The sequence below is a fragment of the Eulemur rufifrons genome, chromosome 30 (genome assembly GCF_041146395.1).
Source record: "Eulemur rufifrons isolate Redbay chromosome 30, OSU_ERuf_1, whole genome shotgun sequence".
Lineage (NCBI taxonomy): Eukaryota > Metazoa > Chordata > Mammalia > Primates > Lemuridae > Eulemur > Eulemur rufifrons.
The window spans coordinates 81,701,027-81,725,368 of record NC_091012.1 but is presented as its reverse complement, the minus strand read 5'-3'; the positions used below and the strand labels follow the sequence as shown (position 1 = coordinate 81,725,368).

At 36.1% G+C, this 24,342-nt stretch overlaps 1 protein-coding gene across 1 annotated transcript in view; it reads right to left on the bottom strand.

The window, feature by feature from the left end:
• HDX (highly divergent homeobox) overlaps positions 1-24,342 on the bottom strand; it is a 168,881-nt gene that overhangs the window by 3,119 nt on the left and 141,420 nt on the right. Inside the window, exons 6-8 of the mRNA XM_069463959.1 lie at positions 17,737-17,816; positions 14,848-14,931; positions 1,172-1,294 (exon numbers count right to left, since the gene is read on the bottom strand). Coding sequence (XP_069320060.1) covers positions 1,172-1,294; positions 14,848-14,931; positions 17,737-17,816 — 287 coding nt within the window. The remainder of the gene's footprint in view (positions 1-1,171; positions 1,295-14,847; positions 14,932-17,736; positions 17,817-24,342) is intronic.

Here is a 24,342-nt window from a genome sequence, read left to right as displayed (position 1 = left end):
TATAGTAGGCTTAAAGAAAACTGGTAAAGGTAACTGAAGGCTACTGTGTCTTAGGTCTGTGGGTGGGGGCTAAGGGAACAAAATTCATCAAACAGGACACATACATGCTGATTTGAGCCTTATGAGTAAATTCTTTTAGTTTAGATTTTGTGGTTAAGCACTTCAGTAAAATATATAAATACTTTTTTCTTTGAAAAAAGGGAGACTTATGGGATGCTATGAATCTAATCTTTTCCCCTGGAGACATCTGGGATGGGCTATGTATGCGTAGACTTGCTTGGATATAAGGGATGGATTTTATACTCTTGATATTCCTTGATAAATAAAAACCTCTGAGACTGCTTCTAAATAATGGTTACCTGTGTCTCACACTACTCATCTAGAACTTCTCAGACAAGGAATCAGCATGGTGGCAAAATCTTAAAGGCAAATTCGGTATTGTTTAATATTAAATAGAGTACTTATTTTAATTTTATAATGTTTTTTACCTAAGCCTAATGCATTATTGTATAGATTTCACATGAAAATATGAGACAGAAATTGTAATTTGGAAGGAATTTGTAAACAACAATCCACAGCAACCAAAAAAAGACATTACATTTCATCTGTGGAGTATAGGATTCAAACACTCTACTTAAATTGGGAAAAGCAAGTGCTATACTGTGGTCACAAAGAATTTCAAAAAGTAATTTCATGTTTTCTTGGTGATGAGTAATATATCACAGACTAGAAGATATCCAAATACTTATGAACTCTAGTGGGAGCTGGAAGGAAACTAAGATCCAAGAGAGGCAAATAAATATTAAGCTCTTTCATTCACAAAAGGTCCCAAAACATGTGCCTCTCTAGTTAGGGTAGCCCCATCTCTATGAACACTTTGAAAAATTTCTGTAATTAAAATTAATTTTAAGATTATTTTCCCTACTTAAAATCTAGTCTGGGATTAATAAAGCATCTTAATCATGTTAATTTTGATTTTCCACTAAAGCAGCACACAAAATCTGAATGTCTATTCTCAAGAAAACTGTGTTAAAAAAGTCACAAAATAACAAACCCTTCCTCCATGCCAAACAGAAATGAAGTATAAAAATGAAAAGATATGAAGAACTCGTGTGAAATGCCATTTTTCATCAACACATATTGCATTTTACTAGTCTCTTCTTGGACCTACCTGCTGTTGTTCCTTATCGTCGGCTTTCATAGCTAGTATCAAGCTTCTAACAAAAGTCTGAAGTTTAAAGTATTTTTGCTTTTGAATCTCTAGCTCATTTTCAATGAATCTGACTTCTTCATTCTGAAGGAGAAAACATCAAACAATACAATTACCTTATATAAACATAGGACTGTACATGTTGGATGCACACTAAAATTCTACAGTGCAATCAAATTAGGGGGACAATAAAGAAAATACAATGTTAGCATAAGGAATAAAAAGCACAGAAGGAAATTATCCTGTTACTCAAAGGCTACCTTCTAAGCAAATCACAAGCAGGAAATAATTTACAAGGTTAAAAATGCAATCAAATTTCAGTAAGAGAAAAACCAAAAAACTGCTCCCATCTTGGAAAGACCCCTCCTATGTCAAATCTAATTAGCATTTGGATTAGGATTAAGAATAGAGAGAGCCTAATTAACCCCAAGAGCAATAGCAGCTGCAGTAATACCGAAGGTACCCTTCAAAAAGCCAAATACTGAGAACTAAAAAGGTTATTTTGTATCAAGGAGGGACTGAAATTTCTAAGACTGTCTTAAGTATTAATAAATTGTTGAGTCCCCTGTACTAAGTAGGAGTCTTATTCAGAAAATATTTCTAAATGTACCATTGTGTACCAGTGATGTGCGACTCAGTTTCTTTTCAATATTTTTGCTAGTTTTCTAGGAAAAACAAAAAAACCTTGGAGTAGGATTTAGGAGTATTCTAAGTGCCAGGTCTACTGATAACTGTGCAGATTAGGTAGACCATTAACCTCTCTGAGACTCATTTACTCATCTGTAAAATGGATATTATTGGTAATCCTTGACAGTTCTAGCTTTGAGTGTTATAAAGTTCATGTAAGATAATGACCATGAACGTGCTCTAAATAGGTTTACTACTAAAGCTACAGTAATCAAGATAGTATGGTTTTGGCATAAGGGTAGACATATATATATAGATCGATAGAACAGAATAGAGAGACCAGAAATAGATGCACACATGCATGGTTGATTGACTTTTGACAAAGGTGCTGAGGTAATTCAATGGACAAAGAAAGTGTAGTCTTTCAACAAACTGTGGTTGAACAAGTGTAAATCCACATGCAATAAAAGGAAAAGATTTTCAATTTTCATCTCACATCATAGACAAAATGTAACAAGACATGGACCATAGAACTAAAATGTAAAACCTATAACTATAAAGCTTCTAGAGGAAAACAGAGGAGAAAATCTTCATGAACTTCAGTTAGGCAAAAATTTCTTAAATAGAATACAAAAAGTATGAAACAAAAGAAGAAAGATTTCTTTAAAAAAACTTGGCTTTTCAAAAGACACTGTAAAGAAAATAAAAAATACAGGCCACATATTGGGAGAAAATATTTGCAAATCACATATATGAAAAAGGTCTTGTATCCAGAATACATAAAGAACTCTTACAACTCAATTATAGGACCAGCAAAAGAATAAAAAGCAGGCAAAATATTTGAACACACACTTCATCAAGGAAGCTAACTGAATGACCAATAAGCATGTAAAAAGATGTTTTATTTAATTTTTCATTAAGGAAATGTGAATTAAAATCACAATGAGATACTTCTGCTGACATACTACATTGGCAAATGTTAAAGAGATTGACAATACCAAGTGCTGGTGAGTATGTGGAACAATTCGAATTTCCATATATTGTTTCTGGGAGTGTAAAATGGTAGAGTTAATTTTGAAACACTTTGGCAGTTTCTTATAAAATTCAGCATGCTCTTTCTTACTCAACAGCAATCCTACTGTTAGGTATTTACCCAAGAGAAACAAAAACTCATGTCCACACAAAGACATATATGAATATTCACAGCAGCTTTATTCATAATATCCCCACACTAGAAATCGTGGTGGTGTTTACACAACTATGTTCACCTGTAAAAACTCATTTAACTGCATGTTTAAAGAGGTAAATTGTATTGTGTAGGAATTATATGTCAATAAACCTGGTTAAAAATTTAAAAAACTAAGCACACACACAACTTTTCCTTCTTATATAATTGAGGCTTTGTACTCTTTAACCATAATATCCACATTCTCCATCCTCCCCCCAGCCTCTGTTAATCACCATTATACTCTCTGCTTCTTTGAGTTTGATTCTTTGAGTTTGATTCTATATATAAGTGAGAGCATGGAGTATTTGTCTTTCTGTACCTGACTTGTTACACTTAGCATAATGTTCTCCCATTCCATCCATGATTTTGCAAACAATAAAATTTCTTTCTTTTTAAAAGTTGAGTAGTATTTACAGTGAAGATAGTAAATAATAATGTATTGTGCATTTCAAAATTTCTAAGAGTTAATTTCAAATGTTCTTACCACAGGAAATAAATATTTAAGGTGATGGATGTGTTAATTAGATTGATTTAATTATTCCACCTAGTATTCATAAATCATAACATCAATTTTTATACTATAAATATACACAACTATAACTTGCCAATTTACAATTAAAATAAAATAAATAAATTATCAGTAAGCCTATTTGTCAAAAACCATGAAAGTAGGTTATGAGTATTTTCTGAAGCTGGAGAACTCATGTCACAGAACATAGGACCTTTAACAGCATTTGTTCAAAAAGCTGCATAAAATATATAAAATTAGTTGATTCTGACCTATCTGAAAATGGCAGATTTGTGGTGACCTCCTGGCTCTCTGCTCCCAGAGAAAGACGTGAAGAACTTGGATGGCTACACACGAGTGGATCGCTCCCCCCACAAGAAGAGCATTGTGAAGCTGCAGAGAAACAGTGTGGGACATACAGCACAGGAAAAAAAAAAAAAAAAAAAAAACCAACGGTGAATGGGAGATATGATTGCAAAAACTGGAGAGTGCGAGATGTACAATAGGGAATAGAGTGTGGAACAGCCGTGCCCACCTGGTCAGCCAGTGCAGTATGATCTAACCCACAGGAGGACACCAGGATCCTCCACTGACCTCCGCACCCAATCAGACAGGGACGTGCCTGAAGTCAGTACAAAGTGGTTGCACAGGACACCATGCTCTGCATAAAGGAGACAATAGCAGGAAACATTTTGAAATCCCTGGTGCTCTGTGCTAGGATGGCACCAGTCTGAATGGTCACTTCCCATGACCACGCAAGGGAGTTTGGAGAGAGGTACCTCACCTCTGGTGGTCAGCGGGACCAAAAAAAAGGAGGTGAACGCTGAAAAGGAGGCTCTACTCCCCAAACCACTGACGATTTGGCTGGCTCAGGGCTGGACAGAAAGAACAGGACCTTTTGCTAGGCAGACATGAGACTGTGGGACTGTGATGCAGAGGGGACAGCTGGAGGCCTGTTGGTTCAGCCCACTGAACCAACATCTCCAAACTTCTGATTGGTCACCACCAGTGCTAGCTCTACATGGATGGGTGGACTCCATTTTTGGAGTCCACATCCCGGAGACGCTGTGGTGGGTTCCACCCTTAGAGGTGGGAAGAAACAAGAAAAGCTGCTTTCTCTGTAGGGCTGGTGTGAATACTCAGGACATTGGAGCTGAAACATAGCAGGCAGCCTGTTGATTCAGCCTGCCAGACCAGCATAGGTCCTCTAAATAAGAACATAACTCTAGGGCTTGCTCTCCGTGTCCAGGTGGCTGCCAGCATTGGGGGCTGTGGACAGGGAAGGAAAATCCTGGCCAGAGACCTCAGCAATTGAACCAATTGACCCCTCCCATCAGGAGCAGCCTCCCCAGTGTGGTGAAAGAGCCCTGAATAACCTATTAGGGACTCCCCCTACTGGCAGATCAAATAACCATACCAGCACACGCATCGCACTCAGGCTTGCAGGCCCCAGCTGTGTGCGATATATCTTGGTCTTACCACTACCTTAAGGGGGAACAGGGTCCAAGTAACCCTCGGGAGTGGCAGGACCCTTCCCAAAGATAGGGGTATCTGTATACCCCATCTGGGGGACCAGAGCCTAACCCAGAGGCATCAGATTACCTCGATAACTGGTTCCTCCACGCAAACTATGATCAGTGACAAAAAGCGTAACCCCATGGCTTAACACCTCAAGCTATTAGAGGGCAATGGACTCATATCCATAAGTGTGATCCATTGCCTGGGAGCTTAACCTGGGGGAAAAAAAACTCACTAATCTCCATTGGCAAGAAATGAAGACAACAGGTCAGAGATAACCCAACTTGTTAAAATATTCTGAGGCAATACAGGACCAGAGCACCTCTTCCCAGCACTGTCAAGGAATGTCCCTTGGGGGCTTGGTGATAGGGCCATAAACCAGTCCTAGCACCCCCAGTTCTCAGCCAAGTAACATAAGAAAGAATCAGTGAAAGAATGCAGGAAACATGAAAAATTAGAGAGAAAAGTCCCCCCAAAATGAATCATTAGACCCTCAACAACGGATATCACTTTAAATGAAATGATTACAATGGCAGAGGAAGAATTCTGAACATGGATTGTAAGAAAACTCAATGGAATTGAAGAGAAAATAGAAACTCAACACAAGCCACAAAAAAAAAAATACAGGAAATGAATGAAAAATTCTCTAAAGAAATTGAAATATTATGAGAGAACAAAACAGAAATACTGGAAATGAAAGAGGCATTCAAGAAACTACAAAACACAGTGGAAATCCTTGAGAGTAGAATGGATCATGCAGAAGAAAAAATCTCAGAGCTTGAAGATAATGCCTATGTGCTAAACAAATCAGATAAAGAAAAAGAACACAGAAGCAAGGGACAAGAACAAAACATACAAGACATGTGGGATTACATAAGGAAACCAAATATAAGAATTATAGGCATCCCAGAGAGAGAAAAAGAAAATACACAAGAGATGGAAAATCTATTTCTTGGAATGCTAAAGGAAAACCTGCCTGGCCTGGCCAGAAATCTAGATATCCAGGTACAAGAAGCACACAGAACTCCTGGGAGACTCAATGGGAAAACGCAATCACTATGTCACATAGTTATTAAGCTGGCCAAAGTAAACACGAGAGATGCAATCCTTTGAGCAGTAAGACAAAAACAGCAGAAACAAAGGAAAACCTGTAAGACTAACTACAGACTTCTCAACTGAAACCTTACAAGCCAGAGGAACTGGGAAACCATGCTCAATCTTCTAAAACAGAATAATGGCCAACCTAGAATTCTTTACCCAGCAAAACCAAACATCATCTATGAGGGAAAAATAAAGACTTTCTCAGACAATCACTGATGGAATTTGTGAAGACCAGACTTGCCCTGCAGGAAGTATTCAGACCTGCACTGTAAACTGAGCAGCACAATAGGCATGCACCAAAGTAAAATCACTCAAGAGTTAAAGTCCAGAATGTGGATTTCTAAATGGCTCTAGAGGTAAAACAAAACAGCAAGAATTTATCCAACAATATGAACAGAAATCTACTCCATACATCAATTCTCTCAATAAATATGAATGGCTTGAATTGTCCTCTGAAGAGATATAGACTGGCTGAGTGAATAAAAAATCATAAGTAAAGTATCTTCTGTCTTGAAAAAAATGTATCTAACCCACAAAGACACTTTCAGACTCAAAGTCAAGGATTGTAAAACAAACTTCCAGGCAAATGGAAGCCAAAAGAAAGCAGGGGTAGCTATCTTTATTTCAGATAACATAAACATTAAAATAGCAAAAGTAAAGAAAGACAAAGATGGTCACTAGACAATGGTGAAAAAAAAATCCAACAAGAAGATTTAATATTTACACACGTAAAACAGGAGTGCCCAGATACATAAAGCAAACCCTGTTTGATCTAAATAGCATGAAAACAGTAATGCCATAGTAGCTGGGGATTTCACCACCCCACTGACTGAACTGGACAGATCCTCCAAGCAGAAAATAAACAAAGAAACAATGGACTTAAACAGAGCTCTAGGACAAATGAGTCAAACAGACAACTATAGAACATTCCACCCAAATAAAGCCAAATATACATTCTTCTTATCAGCTCATGGAACTTTCTCCAAAATTGATCACATCCTAGGCCACAAATGAGACCTCGACAAATTAAAAAAATAGGAATTATACCATGTATCTACTCAGAACACACTGGTATAAAATTAGAGATCAATTCCAACACAAACACTCACCACTTCACATAGTCATGGAAATTAAACAATCTATTGCTGAATGACTATCGGATCTAAGAGGAGATCCAGATGGAAATCAAAAGATTTTTTTTTTTTTTTGAGATCGAGTCTTGCTTTGTTGCCTGGGCTAGAGTGAGTGCCATGGCATCAGCCTAGCTCACAGCAAGCTCAAACTCCTGGGCTTAAGCGATCCTACTGCCTCAGCCTCCCAAGTAGCTGGGACTACAGGCATGCGCCACCATGCCCGGCTAATTTTTTTTCTGTATATATTTTAGTTGACCAGATAATTTCTTTCTATTTTTTTTTTTAGTAGAGACGGGGTCTTGCTCTTGCTCAGGCTGGTCTTGAACTCCTGACCTCGAGCAATCCACCTGCCTCAGCCTCCCAGAGTGCAAGGATTACAGGTGTGAGCCACTGCACCCGGCCCAAAAGATTCTTAAAACTAAATAATAACAGGGACACAAGTTATCAAAATCTTTGGGATACAACAAAAGCATTCCTGAGAGGAAAACTAATAGCATTAAGTGCTCACATCCAAAAGGCAGAAAGCTCACAAATCAACAAACTAATAAACAAACTCAAGGAACTGGAAAAGGAAGAGCAAATTAATTCTAAACTTAGCAGAGGAAAAGAAATAACTAAGATCACAACAGAACTAAATTAACTTGAGATTAAAAGAAATATACAGAAAATCAATAAAACCAAAAGTTGGCTTTTCAAAAAGACAAACAAAATTGGCAGCCCTCTTGCTAGATTGACAAGAACTAGAAAGGAAAGGACTTCAATAAACTCAATTGGAAATGAAAAAGGAGAGGTCACTACACACATCACTGAAATACAAATCATTATCTTTGAATACTATAAAAATCTATCTGCCCCCAAACTACAAAATGTGGAGTAAATGGACTAATTCTTGGACAAACACAGCCTCATAAGCTCAATCAGGAGGAAATAGAATTCACAAACAGACTAATATCAAGCACAGAAATTGGAGCAGCAATTAAAAACCTTCCAAGAAAAAAAATCCTGCATCAGGTGGGTTCACACCTGAATTTTACCAAACCTACCAAGAAGAACTCATACTTACGGTGAAGAAATTATTCAACAACATTGAGAAGGATGGCATACTCCCAAATTCATTCATGAAGCCAATATCACATTGATACCACAACCAGGAAAGAACACAACAACAACAAAAAAGAAAACTACAGACCAATATCCCTCATGAACATAGATGAAAAATCCTCAAGAAAATCTTATAAAACTGAATCTAACAGCACATCAAAAAAATAATTCATCATGACCAGATGGGCTTTATCCCAGAGATGCAAGGTTGGTTCAACATACAGAAATCTATAAATGCAAGTCACCACATAAATAAAAGCAAGAGCAAAGCCCATGTGATTCTCTCAATAGATGCAGAAACATCATTTGACAAAATCCAGCACACTTTTAGGATAAAAACTCTTAACAAAACAGGCATAGATGGGACATACCTTAAAATTATTAAGGCTATATATGATAAATCCACATCCAGTGTTATACCAAATGGGAAAAAATTCAAAGCATTCCTGCTTAGAACTGGAACCAGACAAGGCTGCCCACTATCTCCACTTCTATTCAACATAGTGCTGAAAGTCTTTGCCAGAGCAATCAAACAAGAGAGGCGAATTAAGGGTTTCCAAATTGGGGAAGAAGAGGTCCAAATCTGACTCTTTGCAGACAATATGATATTATATCTAGAAGATCCCAAGGATTCAACCAAGAGACTCCTAGAATTGATAAATGAATTCAGTAAAGCTTCAGGATACAAAATTAATGCACACAAATCAGGCATACATATATGCCAATTACAGTCAAGCTGAAAATCTAATCAAAGATGTAACACCTTTCACAATAGCATTAAAGAAAATTAAATATTTAGGAATATATTTAATGAAGGAGGTGAGAGACATATATAAGGAGAACCATGAAACACTGAGAAAAGAAATTGTAGAAGGTGTAAACAGATGGAGGACCCTACCACGCTCATGGATTGGCAGAATCAATATTGTTAAAATGTCCATACCACCTAAAGTGATCTAGAGAATTAATGCAATCCCAATCAAAATACCATCATCATTCTTTAAAGATCCAGAAAAAAATAATTCTTCACTTTTTATGGAACTAGAGAAGACCTCATATAGCCAAACCAATCTTAAGCAAAAAGAACAAATTGGGAGGCATCATCAAGCTTTATTACAAGGGTATAGTAACTAAAACAGCATGGTACTGGCACAAGAACAGAGATACAGACCTTTGGAACAGGACTGAGAACTCAGATATAAAACCATCCTCATATTGTCACCTAATCTTTGACAAAGCAGAGAAAAATATACATTGGGAAAAAGAACCTCTATTCAATAAATGGTGCTGGGAAAACTGGATAAGCATATGCAGAAGATTGAAACTGGACCCCCACCTCTCACTTCTCACAAAAATCAACTCATGGTGGATAACAGACTTAAATCTAAGGCATGAAAACTTATGAATTCTAGAAGAAAATGTTGGGAAAACTCTTATAGACGTTGGCCTAGGCAAAGAATTTATGAGGAAGACCCTGAAAACCATCATGGCAGCAACAAAAATAAACAAATGGGATCTTATCAAATTAAAAAGCTTCTGCACAGCTAAAGAAATTATCATTAGAGCAAATAGACAACCTACAGAATGGGAGAAAATATTTGCATGCTACACATCCAATAAAGGGCTGATAACAAGAATCTATATAGAACTTAGGAAAATCAACAAGAAAAAATAAAACAACTCCATCAATAAATGGGCAAATGACAAGAACAGAAACTTTTCAAAAGAAGCCAGACTAATGGCCAACACATGTGAAAAAATAATCAACATCTCTAATCATCACAGAAATGCAAATCAAAACCACAGTGAGACATCACCTGTCTCCAGTGAGAATGACCTTTATCAAAAATTCTCAAACCAACAAATCCTGGCGTGGATGTGGAGAGTTTGGTACACTCTTACACTACTGGTGGGACTGAAAATTAGTACAATCCCTGTGGAAAATATTTTCCAGATACCTCAAAGTGCTAAAAATAGAAACATAATTTGATCCAGCAATCCCACTACTAGGCATCTACCCAAAGGAAAAAGAGACATTCTATAATAAAAGACATCTGTACTCGAATGTTTATGACAGCACAATTCACAATTTCAAAGATGTGGAAACAATCCAAGTGCCCATCAATACATGAGTGGATTAATAAAATGTGGTATATGTATACTATGCAGTACTACTCAACTACAAAAAACAATGGTGAACTAGCACCTCTTATATTATCCTGGATAGAGCTTGAGTCCATCCTTCCAAGTGAGGTATCACAAGAATGGAAAAAGCAGCACCACATGTATTCGCCATCAGATTGGTAGCAACAATTTGGTAGATCAACACTAATATGCTCACATGGTAGTAATATTCATTGGGTGCTGGTATGGTGGAGGGAGTGAACTCACAACTAATGGAGGGGGAGCATACTGTATGGGGGAAGGGCACACTTGTAGCCCTGGCTTGGGAGAGGCAAAGGCATTACATGTAACCAAAATGTTTGTACCCCCATAATATTCTAAAAAGAAAATACTTGATTCTACGGATATTTTTGTTGTTTAAATTGAGATGATGATGTATTAATCACATCCAATCTATGAATATGTTTACTTCATCATTTTTTATCAAATCAGTATAGAACTTATTTTATCTGATAAAACTGCTTCCTTTTCAGACCATTTAATATCAAGTGAATCATCTGCACAAGCTAAATTTCTTATCCAGAGATACTCTATAAAATATAAATTACAAGTAAGGATTATAACAATACTCAGCATGCTCCTGCCATAATACATTTTACTAATTTTAAACATTTGTTTTATTAGTATTCATTTTCAGAGCAGTAGTATTAGTAAAGTGCTGACAGGAAGTCTCTTTGAATACAAGAGATATCCATCATCATTACAGTATTGTCTCCTTTGAATGCACAGTCCTTCTGAGATGCACTCATAGTCCGTTAGAAAACATTTTGAAAAAGGTAATTCACATTTGTAAATTTCCAGAAGCAAAGCATCTTTTGGTATGCAGATCTCCAATTCTTCATGCAAATGTTTCTCCTCCTCAGTATTTATGCAATATATAAAAAACATAAACTGCTTTAAGATAATTTAATATTGCAGACATTTTCTTTTAAGAGCTGCTTTTTTTCCAGCCTATTAAACACTTCATAGATTATAGGCAGTAATTTATGTGTGATTTGGCCATTTTCCTAAGTAAATGGAATGCTTGTGAAAGGAACTAATAAGATAACATCAGTTACTACAATTTCACAAAACAAGATCTAGCTCATTTTTCTTGATGTTAAAACCCTCTCTACATTCCCAGTAAGTTTTGTTTATTCTTCTCCAAGATGATTATAGGAAGAACTCCAGGTTCCATGTGGAAAAGAGCTTTGATCTCTGAGCAGGCTATTTAAAATTGCATCCTGAGGTACCATTTTATGATATAGCTACTCATGCCTTAGGTACTGAGCCTGTCAATTTGTCTCATGAGCATTTTGTGTAGTTAGAACTCCTAGCAAATGATTTCTAGTGATGCATCTCAACCAGAAACTCTACTAGGCTTGAAGTAAGTATTGATGGTGGCATAGTAATAATTATCAAATGCACCAGAGTAAATTCTTTCAGCTTGCCATAATAAGAATTATAGACTGTTTTAATTCAGTATGGGAAAAATTTTTATAATGATCCAGCTCCTGATCTTATTTGATTTTATATAAATGAACACTTGCATAATAGAATTAAAATTATTTCCAAAGATCAATTAATTCATTTATTCACTCACTCAGCAAGTACTATAGTTACTGAGCTCTTGTGTGCCAGGCTCTCAACCATGTATCACAGAGATGAGTAAGGTAATTTTCTGTCCTCAAGAAGCTTATGATGAATATATAGTCATACACCACATAACAACATTTTTCTTGGTCCCATAAGATTATAATGGAGCTGAAAAACTCCTATCACCTGGTGAGGTATCACCTGATGGTGTAGCTGTTGTAACGTCATAGCACAATGCATTACCTTTTCTTTGGTTAGATAAATAAATACCCACCATTGTGTTACAATCACATGGTGTTTGATACAGTAACATGCTGTATGGGTTTGTAGCCTAACAGCAATAGGTTATACCATATAGTCTGGGTGTGTAGTAGGCTATACCATCTAGTTTTGTGTAAGTACACTTTATGATGTTCATACATTGACAAAATTGCCTAACAATGCATTTCTCAGAATGTATCCCAGTCTCTGTGATTAAGTGCTGCATGGCTATCCTTAAGAAATCAACAGAGTGATTTTTATCTCCAAGCAAGGAACACTAGTATGTATATGCAAATAGAGTACAACAATTTTCTCTGAAGACAGATTAAATTTCTACACCGGTAAGGCTGTTTTAAACTAATATCCTGAACTCAGCAATGAGAACTGCTATGTGAGGTTTCACTTACGCTTCTTTTACAATTAAAGTAACAAAGTTTACATATGAGGTGAATTGAAATATCTTTTAATAATTATTATAAAAAGATATACTTTCTATATGGGTGCTGAGTTTTGAGAGTTAAAAAAAAAGAACTTTATGTCGGATGGTGACATGTTATAAAAGACATCTCGAATGGGCTAATGAAGGACCCCTGATTTCCACAGTATTTACCACAATGGAAAACACTGGATTACTAAAATGTCCTTTTGAGTTAAGCAAAAATGCTAACCAACACTTCTGAACTGGACACTCTGCCCTGCCCTGGTCTTCAGCTCCAAACCTCTTCAAGTGGGCTGCCACCCCAGAGGGTAGAGGTCCTGGAAAGAATCCTCTGAGTTGTGGGTTCAACCCTATCTGACCTGTTTGAGACTGCTAAGTGGAGCACACTTAACAGCTGTGCAATCCAGGCTTCTCGTCTGTAGTTTCCATAGCCTCTGCCAAGTTGTGGCCTGCAGAGCCATTTTAATCCTGAATTGGGCATTTAGAAATATTATATGACTATTTAGGAGAGATTAGCATCATCTCTAGTACTTCAGAACCAACAACTTTATAATTCTGTCAGTTGGAAATACAGTTTAAATAAAGGATTGTATTGTGCTCTTTGACCACTTAGCAAATAAATTTCAAAAGATAATTTCCTTCTGTGTTTGCAATGTTCAATATTTTAAAGCCTGACATGTCATGAACATTTATAAAATGGAATCTGTTGAATGACATAAATTTCAATTATAGTAAAACTGAAAAAAATTCTGAGAAAATGACAGCTGTTGTTTTTCTGATTAAAGGTTATTTTCTGTTAACATTTAAGATTACAGTCTCTGCTTTTGGATACTGATGATATTACATAAAAATAACTTTTGTGTATGGAAGGAAGGACTACATGGCCAAACTTTCAGAAGGCCCCAAAGTTACCTAGTAAGACAAGATAGTGATTAACAAAGTGACATCATTTATATATCTATGCAGAAAAATATCGACATACAGATGATAGTTTATGTCAAAACTTAATAAAAACAAAATTATGTATTGCACACTGTCAAAGTAAGCCTTTCAGTTTAGTTACAAATGACATTAAGAAAAGGTCATCTCTATTCATATTCATTCTGCATTTGCTTTGGGAATTGTTTTTAAAATTCTCCTAGAATAGGTATATTATTATATTTTTAAAAATGGTCTACAGAAGAGGTTGAAATTCAAGATAAAGCTATTAGAAATAATGGCGATATGGCATCTCTTTGGTTCTCCTGGAGAGAGTTGGAACCCATTCTATTAAGCGAAGTATCCCAAGAATGGAAAAATAAGCACCACATGTACTCACCAGCAAACTGGTTTCCCTGAGTGCACATTTGGGAATAACACCAATTGGGTATCGGACAGAGGTGGGGGCTGGGGGGAAGGGATGGGTGTATGCCTACTTGATGAGTGAGATGCGCACTGCCTGGGGAATGGACACACTGGAAGCTCAGACTCAGGGGGATGGGGAGGCATGGGCAATATATATAACCTGAACCTTTGTACCCCTATAATGAGCTGAAATAAAAAAAAAATCTAAACAGGGAAATTTTAGAAAGGACAGAGAGAATAAAAAAAAAAGAAATTCAGGATAAAATTAGTAAAGGCCATTGGAAAAAATATCTCCCCTTTACCATCATTTAAAAATGAACGTGGGCTTTAGAAAGTCTTTGTCATAAATTTCATATTAACCACCACTATGCACTGCCCCACCTTGCCATACACCATCAATACTTAACTTGGCTCATCAAACTCTTTGCTGAAAATCATAATCACTAAACCAGCCAGCAATAATTAAAATGCCCGGCACTCTGGCTGATATTCACATTGCCTGAGAGAATCAATGCAAAGCTCCAAAATGATTACCTTATCAAATGGGAGTAACATAGGTACTGTAAAAGTCTGCCTCATTAGATATCTTCTTTTAATGAATTCAGAATTTTAAATTACCTTGTAATCCAAAAGAGAATTCACTTGTTCTACTTCAGAATTACTTATCATGTCACTTTCTTCATCACCAATAATTTCTATTTTCTGTAACACAAGTAGAAAAGTTTTCATAAGTATATATCAGATCATTATCACAATATTCAACAATGTATAGAACATATACATTCAATGTTCAGGTTATCTATTCTAAGTAATCTGGAAAAAACTCTGATAACTGACTGGCTCCTCAGTGTTACACACAGTGTGTGTCTGAGCCATCTCCTTCTACCTTTAGTTGATGACTATTTACTAACTAAAAAATTACTTTAATACTATTTAAAATAGAAAATTCCTTTCACAATATCCCTGAGAAACTAGGCATTCAAACTCTGCTTAAGTAGTTCCTTCCAGTGATGGGGAGTTCGCTTCCTGTAGGGGTAGTCTATTTTAATAGTAAACATATAAAATTGATAGGAAGGACTTTCTCTGTTAAGTCCCCACATGCCTCTTTATGACTTTCAATGTAAAATGTCAACATATGACATATATTCCAAAGTCAATTTTTTTTAATTCACATATTTACTGCACTCCATTAGCTGGACAATTAAAAGCAGATGTCTACGATGTAATGATGGAAATTGCATGGTGATTTGATTCTTTCACTGGACAATAACACTGGGCATGTGAAGTGGTCTGGGCGCGAGAGAGAGAGAGAGAGAGAGAGAGAGAGAGAGACTAAACTGCCCTCAACTTCAGATTAAGGTACAGCATAGTATCCTGCCCACAGTAGGTACTAATTAAGTACCGGTCAAAAAAAATGAACGAAACAGGCCAATGTTGATGAAAAGAATGAACAATAAGCTCTAACCGTAGGGGTAAGGCAAGTTCTCCAATCATGTAACTTTTTTTTTAAAGCAAAAACAAAAGACATAAAGTCAGCTCTAAATTTTTCTTTTGCATGTAAGAAAACACAGCTAAGAACAAACACCTGTAAACATTTAAACCCCGCCAACCCCAAGAAATTTAAAATGGAAAAGCTAAGCTAGATTTAGCCACTAGATAGTCTTTTAAGAACAAACACAGGAGCACATGAATAGCAACGTGTTGGAGGCAGGATTTGAAATCAGGCTTCCTACCCAACAAAATATATGGTGATTAAAGGTCATGAACAAACTTGGAATGGTCACATTTGATATATTGCCCACGAGGATCCAATACTATCACAGAGTTTGTGACCTGCAGGCTTCTGAGTCAGGAGGACAGCTGCAATGAAATTGCTTTCTACTGCTGCCTAGGGATGAATCTAACGTTTTGCTTTCTATAACTACTGGGGCTTAATCACATTGGCTCTCTCTAGACCTCAGATTTGATACTTTTTTGATATTTTTTAGATTGTCTACCTATTTGGATTGGTTTTTGGAAAAGAAGCTAGGAAATTCAAGGGGGAAAGCACCAAAGGCCATTATATAGATTTGTGCATATAAATAGGTATTATATGTCTGTGATTTGTCATCCATGAATAATTGGGGACACTCAAAAGTTACAGGCAGAGGAGATCAATCTTTGAAAGTTTAGAGTTTTGTCTTTGAAAATCAATTATTCTTGAAAAATTAGGTGCCTAAGCGACTGTGAGTCATCTCATGCCATGAATTCATTCATTATCTTCAAATGTCTGCTGCGGGGGAGATTCAATGCAGAAAAATTCAGGCTAAAAGTGAGCATGTCTTTAAAGGAAAAGAGGTTTTAATTTGTAAATAATTGTATATAATGTACACTATAACTCAAATCTATAGCAGAAAGAGATTATTAGTTGGTGAAATTTAAGATTAGGCCAATTCATAATTGTGGACAACAATTATTACTAACTACCTGATGAAAACATCACTTTGCCTCAGAATCAAAGCTTGTTTTCCTATATGCTTGTTGAACTTAGTGTCAGAAGGGTCAAACATCAACTTCAACCAGAACTGTAATCAATAAAATGCAATCCTAAACTATATTCTGCATGTGGAAAATACTGGTATATATTGCTGATGTTCAACAAAAAAATAGCAAAATTGTAATTATGTGCTCAACTTTTATTAAAGAGATGTGACAGGATTATAGTGTCAAATAAATGATGCTTTTAATGGAAGCCAAGGTATTTTGTAGCAGAAAAATCCGTTAGAGGGGCCATTTTTAATGGTTGCAATCAGCACAGAATACAGATGCAAAAGCAAAAACAAAAGCACAATGACATCCCCCTTTATGTCTGACTTTAGTTTAATATTATCTTGATTTCAGCATTATTTGATGGGGTCAGAATATAACAGATGCTGCTAAAACAGGTTAATCCACACAGAGTCTGCCTCTATTATTCATACTCTCAATACTGTCTTTTCTCCTTTACTGTGATTTTTAAGATGACTAATAGAGTCCAATTTAACTAGAAAGAAGAAAATGTTCCAAACACAGTATAGATAGGTATGGTCAAAACAGAGAACTCAAGAGTCAGAAATCCTTGGACACGACTGCCAGAACTAACAAAGGCTTCTTTCATGATCTCAGTCTAAACTCCGTTTTAATTCTGTCATCAGTCAAATAAGAAGAAATCTGCTCTTTGCTAAATGTGTTGAAGAATAATAGCTTGTTATGTATAAAATGGCATACATATACTAAGTATTAGATTTTTATATTTGAAGGTCTCCTCAATCAAAAAAATAGAGGTACAAATAATAGCATTTTAAATTTCATTAACTAACCCCTCAGAGGTGTATAATTTTATTGGAAAAAGCTCTGTTTTGGCTTGTGAAGTGGAGCAATGAAAGACTTTATTCTGACAACACTTTATTCTGACAACACTGATTCACCAACTGGAAACATCTTTGAAATTCATCATGTAATGAGGAAAGAATTTCAAACTGTACATACCACATTATCTGCGGATACTGCATGGTGTTCCTCCTCCTTATGAGACCTTGCCTCATTTGGAACAACTTCATTGGGCTCTTCTACAGAAAAACAAGCCATAATTTCATTTTTCATTCCTCAAAACTTTATTGAGAATGTTTTTTTCAAGATCACTTAATTTCTCTATTGTAAAAAGACACAAAAGGCAAATTTACTTCACACATGCTTTGTTAAGCAGTTCTACTTCGAACAATGTATTCTGAGGAAATAAGTGTGGATGGGGACAAATACAAGGATGGTCACCACTGTGATTTTTGTAATTGAAAAAATGGAAGAAGCATATATTCTTAACAATGGAGGATTAGAGAAATTATTTAGGACCTATCTCTATAATAAATACTATGAAGCCACTAAAAATGAAGTAGAAAAATAGTTAATAATAAGGAAAATGTTCATGATCTACTAGAAAGTGAAAAATTAAAGGTGACAAAACCTACTATGTGAGTACATATAATCTTAATTTTGTAAAAGAAGAATAAGTATAAATTTCATGGAGACTAAAAGACTGGAACTATTTACACCAAAACATTTTCATCATCATTTCTGGATGGAATTATAGGTAATTTTTTCCCTGGTTTTTTTTTTTTTTTTGATTGTTTGTATCCAAATATTTTTCTACAAAGAACATGTATTGCTCATTGTAATAAAAGTGACAAAAATAATTTTCAAATATATGATATAAACCATAAATATAGCACATTTCTAATTTTGTAAAAAGGCATGTGTATGTGAATGCATATGTACATACATACATACACACACACACACACACACACACTCTTGTATATATGCAAAGAGAAAACACTGGCAAAAATATCTTCTCACTCCTATGTTCGGAAGGGTTATCACTGAGGGGTAAGATTATTTCTATTTTTTGTTGTATTTCCCAATATTTCTACAATGAACATGAATGCCTTTTCTGATCCAAGTTTAATATTCTAAAAATGAGAAAATAAATATAAGAAAGAAATTAATTCAAAGAAACAAGTCTACTAAAAAGCTCTCTATGCTCAGCAAGGAGAAGTGGCTGTTTTAAGGCATACGGTCTTAGATTACCCTTACCCTGAACCCCTTAGAAAAACAGGAGAGCAATGTTCCTCTCTTTTTTTTTTCTGCACAGCCATGTCATGGAGATTATTTGGATAAATAGTAGAAGAATTTCTCAATCCCTTGTTAGTAGACATTTTATTTCCCCTTAGAAAGCCGAACAAAAATACTTATCAGCTCTCCCAAGATATTTCCACGTCCATTCCTTCCTATGAAAAGGCATACAGTGGTGCCTTGTATGAGTATGGGGGATGATCCGGAGGAAAACAGGGTTGATCCAGGAATTCACATATAAGCATATAGAGAATTCAAGTTTAAAATATCCAGAAAAACCTTACCAGAGTTTTAATGCAAAGTCCCCTATAAATTCAATTTAATTTTTTTCTGTCTCCACTAGATTTTCAAAAAATAAATTTTATTGTGCATAAAGTATACAAAATGATGTTATGAGATGCATATATATATATATATATATATATAGTAAAATGGTTACTTTAGTGAAACAAATTAATATATCCGTCCTCTCACATAGTTACTCAGTTCCCTCCCAAGAGTAGCTATAATCTACTCATTTAGCAAAAATCTTGAATACTACACACTGTTATCAACTATAGTCCTTATGTTGTACGTTAGATCTTCCAACTTGCTCATCCTACATATTTGCTACTTTGTACCCTTTGACCTACACTTCCCCATTTCCTCCTCCCACCCTGATCCTGGTAACCACTGTTTTATTCTTTATCTCCATGTATTTCACCTTTTTACCCCCTGCCATTTGCCACAACATGGATGGACCTGGAGGGCATTATGTTAAGCGAAATAAACTGGACACAGAAAAATATTGCACTGTGTCACTTATATGTGGAATATTAAAAAAACAATTTACATTTTTTAAAAAGAATGGTTCCTAGACATAGGAAACTATTCATTATTTGCACAATTCAAATCACAGTTACTTCAAGTCCTATGTAACCGGCATCTAAATAAAATAAGGAGAGAAAAACTGTCATCAGCTTTAGCTGCAGAGTTGGTATTAGCACTCATGGCCTCAGAGGTGGGGTTATATTGCTCATCAAGATCATTATAGGTATCATTCCCTACAGGTTTGCCTTATATTTCTAGTCTCACTTGCTAATAACTTTGTAAAAAGTTCTGCTTTACTGGCAACATATTCATGCATGGTTTGATTAATTTGGAAGATTTAAATAAAACTTATTTTGAGGATTCCTTAAATAAAAGGGTGTGACGTGATAGAGTTGAATAAGGAATGATTTCTTTTGCTTACATATAGCTTTAATTTTAAACCAAAAACACTGTCAAGGTGCCTGGTAACTTCTCAGGAAAAGCAACTCTGCTAATGGGAAAAATAAACATAAAAAATAAGTAGAATTATTAATCAATGAATACTCTAGAGGGCACTCTATGTGGTGGCTATATGCTTACACTAAGTAACGGTATATAGAATTATCTTTCATGTGCACACCCACATAATAGATATAGCTGAAAAAGAGGCTTTGCTTTAAAATTTAACATTATAGATGTTAATTATTCTCATACTTTATTTATTTATTTTTTTTTTTTGAGACAGAGTCTCACTCTGTTGCCCAGGCTAGAGTGAGTGCCGTGGCGTCAGCCTAGCTCACAGCAACCTCAAACTCCTGAGCTCAGGCGATCCTACTGCCTCAGCCTCCCGAGTAGCTGGGACTACAGGCATGCACCACCATGCCCGGCTAATTTTTTCTATATATATATTTAGCTGTCCATATAATTTCTTTCTATTTTTAGTAGAGATGGGGTCTCGCTCTTGCTCAGGCTGGTCTCGAACTCCTGAGCTCAAACGATCCGCCCACCTCGGCCTCCCAGAGTGCTAGGATTACAGGCGTGAGCCACCGCGCCCGGCCTATTCTCATACTTTAAACAATTTGCTTCCCCCGAGTAAAAATCTTTAAAATTGTGCAACTATATATATTATGTACTGTATATGTACAATATATATACAATATATTAATTGTACACAGAGAACTTGAAATTAAGAAGCTCAGTCATCCACCCATTACTTTAGTTTTCAGTTGTGGGAAGGGTGAACCCAAGTAGCTTTTTCAGTCCCAACCACACCTTTTTGAAACAGAATAATGGAACTGAAACTACTAAAAGATAATCAGCATTTTTTGTTGACTTTGGCTAAACCTGCTATTTACTGGAGTTTAAAAAATAATCTTTTTTGCTTGTACATATTTTTCTAGAAATTTTTAATGTTATTCTTGATTAATTTTTAACATGTAACATGTAAGCCCTGATTTAAAGATTTTTTACCCTTCGTAGACATTTAGAAGAAGACTCTAACCCTATGTAATCAACAGCCATATTAAAAGGACTCTGAATTTCAGTTGTCAGGTTTTTGAAATAGCATTGGCAGCTGCTCTGATTATTCTATCTCCATATCTCTGAAATGCAATTAATGGAAATTTCAAAGTAGAAATTTTCTACTACATTTCCATAAACTGGAAGATAATATGGTTAGTATATTTTAAAGGTATGGTATTAATTTAGGGCAGAGGAATACAATTCATTTAATCATTACAAAAGCATCCTATAGTCAAACCAATCATATTATTAATAGTATTCCCCATTAACAAAATGAGAAAGAGAATAGGACAGAACTAGTAAGAAACTACCATAAAGGGCTCTTTTCAGTATTTGAAAATGCTTTTATGCTTTTCTCTTGTAATTTCTGATGAGAATGAAAAGGTTTACCACGCAGCTGTGAAAAATAAGCCATGTAGAGAAATTCCAGGCAATTGTGCTTCTCATCGAGTGTTTTTTGATTCATGCATTAAATTCTCTCTCCCCTTTTCCTCATTAGGCCTTGATTACTATACCAGATGTCTAGAGAATATGCTATTAAATAACAAAAAATGCCAGTGTAGGAGCAGTAGTCCATTAAAAGTGGACCACTAAAGTGGACTTTAAAATGAACTTCACTGTTTTTCCTTTAATTACTTATTTTCTAAAATTCTCTTTTAGATGGGGAAGTGAGGGTTGGGGAATGAAACTCCACTTAAGGCCTTTGGTACTTTCCTCTATCAAAATATTGTCTCACAGCCCTCCCTCCCACCCACAGAAAAACACAAATTCCTATTTCCCCACCCTCCCTCACTGAGCTTGCTGGTCATCAGGCTCTAAATAACTAGTTATGAGTCACTATGAATAACGACGTATCTCCAGGCACATACAATTTAGTAAAGACTAATAGAAGACACCCAGCAATCCCATTATTGGGCATCTACCCAAAAGAACAAAAGACATTCTATAAAAAAGACATCTGCACCCAAATGTTTATAGCAGCATAATTCACAATTGCAAAGATGTGGAAACAACCCAAGTGCCCATCAATACATGAGTGGATTAATAAAATGTGGTATATGTATACCATAGAGTATTACTCAGCTCTAAGAAATAACGGGGATATAGAATATCTTATGTTCTCCTGGATAGAGTTGGAACCCATTCTACTAAGTGAAGTATCCCAAGAATGGAAAAATAAGCACCACATGTACTCATCATCAAATTGGTTTCACTGATCATCACCTAAGAGCACATTTAGGAATAGCATTAATCGGGTGTCGGGCAGATGTGGGGGGGGATGGGTATATACATACATAATGAGTGCAATGCTCACTGTCTGGGGGACCGACACGGTTGAAGCTCTGACTCGGGGGCATGGGGGGGCAAGGGCTTTACAGGTAACCTAAACTTATGTACCTCCCATAATATGCTGAAATAATAATAAAAAAAAGATTAAAAAGAAGACAAAAATGGTTTAATGGACCAACTATATTAAAAAATAAGCTGCTTGGAAATGGCACAATGCTTCTTCTTTCTTGATAGTTTTAAAGTCTACTTCACAGATTTCCTATACACTAAATTATCATCTTCAATATGAATAACAAATGTTGGGGTTGAAAGAGAGAGAGAGAGAGAGAGAGAGAAAGATTTTCACACTGATAACCTTTCAAACACCTGGTCTTAAAATGCATGGTCCTTTCAAAACTAACAGTTTTTCTTTCCCTTTCATTATTCAATCTGCTGCAATCTACTTGTCTTCCCCCTCCCCATGTAATTAATTGCTTTTTCGAAGAGAACCTCTTAAACATCCAATTCAATGGCTTTAAAATCCCTTTGCTTATTTTCTTATTTTCTTTCTTTCTTTCTCTCCTGTTTTTTTTTTTTTTTTTTTTTTTTTTTTTTAAGAGACTTGGTCTTCACCTACAGAATGGGAAAAAATATTTGCATACTACACATCAGATAAAGGACTGATAACAAGAATCTATTTAGAACTCAGGAAAATCAGCAAGAAAAAAATCAAACAACCCTATCAAAAAGTGGGCAAATGACATGAATAGAAAATTCTCGAAAGAAGATATAAGAATGGCTAACAAACATATGAAAAAATGCTCAACATCCCTAATCATCAGAGAAATGCAAATCAAAACCACAATGAGATATCACTTAACCCCAGTGAGAATGGCCCTTATCAAAAAAACCCAAAACAACACATGTTGGCATGGATGTGGAGAGACAGGAACACTCATACACTGCTGGTGGGACTGCAAACTAGTGCAACCCCTGTGGAAAGCATTATGGAGGTATCTTAAACAGATTCAAGTAGACCTGCCATTCGATCCAGCAATCCCATTATTGGACATATACCCAAAGGAAAAAAGGTCATTCTGTAACAAAGACACATGTACCCAAATGTTTATAGCAGCACAATTCACGATAGCAAAGATGTGGAAACAACCCAAATGCTCATCAATACATGATTGGATTAGTAAGCTGTGGTATATGTATACCATGGAATATTAGTCAGCTATAAGAAATAATGAAGATACGACATCTCTATGGTTCTCCTGGAGAGAGTTGGAACCCATTATATTAAGTGAAGTATCCCAAGAATGGAAAAACAAGCATGACATGTACTCACCAGAAAATTGGTTTCCCTGATCATCACCTAAATACACATCTGGGTAGGACACCAATTGGATATCAGACTGAGGTGGGGGGTGGGGGAAGGGATGGGGGTATGCCTACCAATGAGTGCATTGGGCACCCTTTGGGGAATGGTAACGCTTGAAGGTGCTGACTCGGGAAGGGGGGGTGGGGAAGGGAGGGATGTATACCTACATGATGGGTGCAACGCGCACTATCTGGGGAACAGACACGCCTGGAGCTCTGACTTGGGGGGAAAGGAGGTACATGGGCAACGTATGTAACCTGCAATTCTGTATCCCCCATAACAATAAGATGAAATAAAAAAAAAAAGAGACTTGGTCTTGCTGTGTTGCCCAGGCTGGAGGGCAGTGGCTATTCACAGGCTTGACCATGGCACACTGCAGCCTCAACTCCTGGCCTCATGGGATCCTCCTGCCTCAGCCTCATGAGTAGTTGGGACTACAGGCACTCACCAGCACTACTGGCTCTTTCCTTAGCATACTACCCTGGTTTTCCTGTTTCTGAATG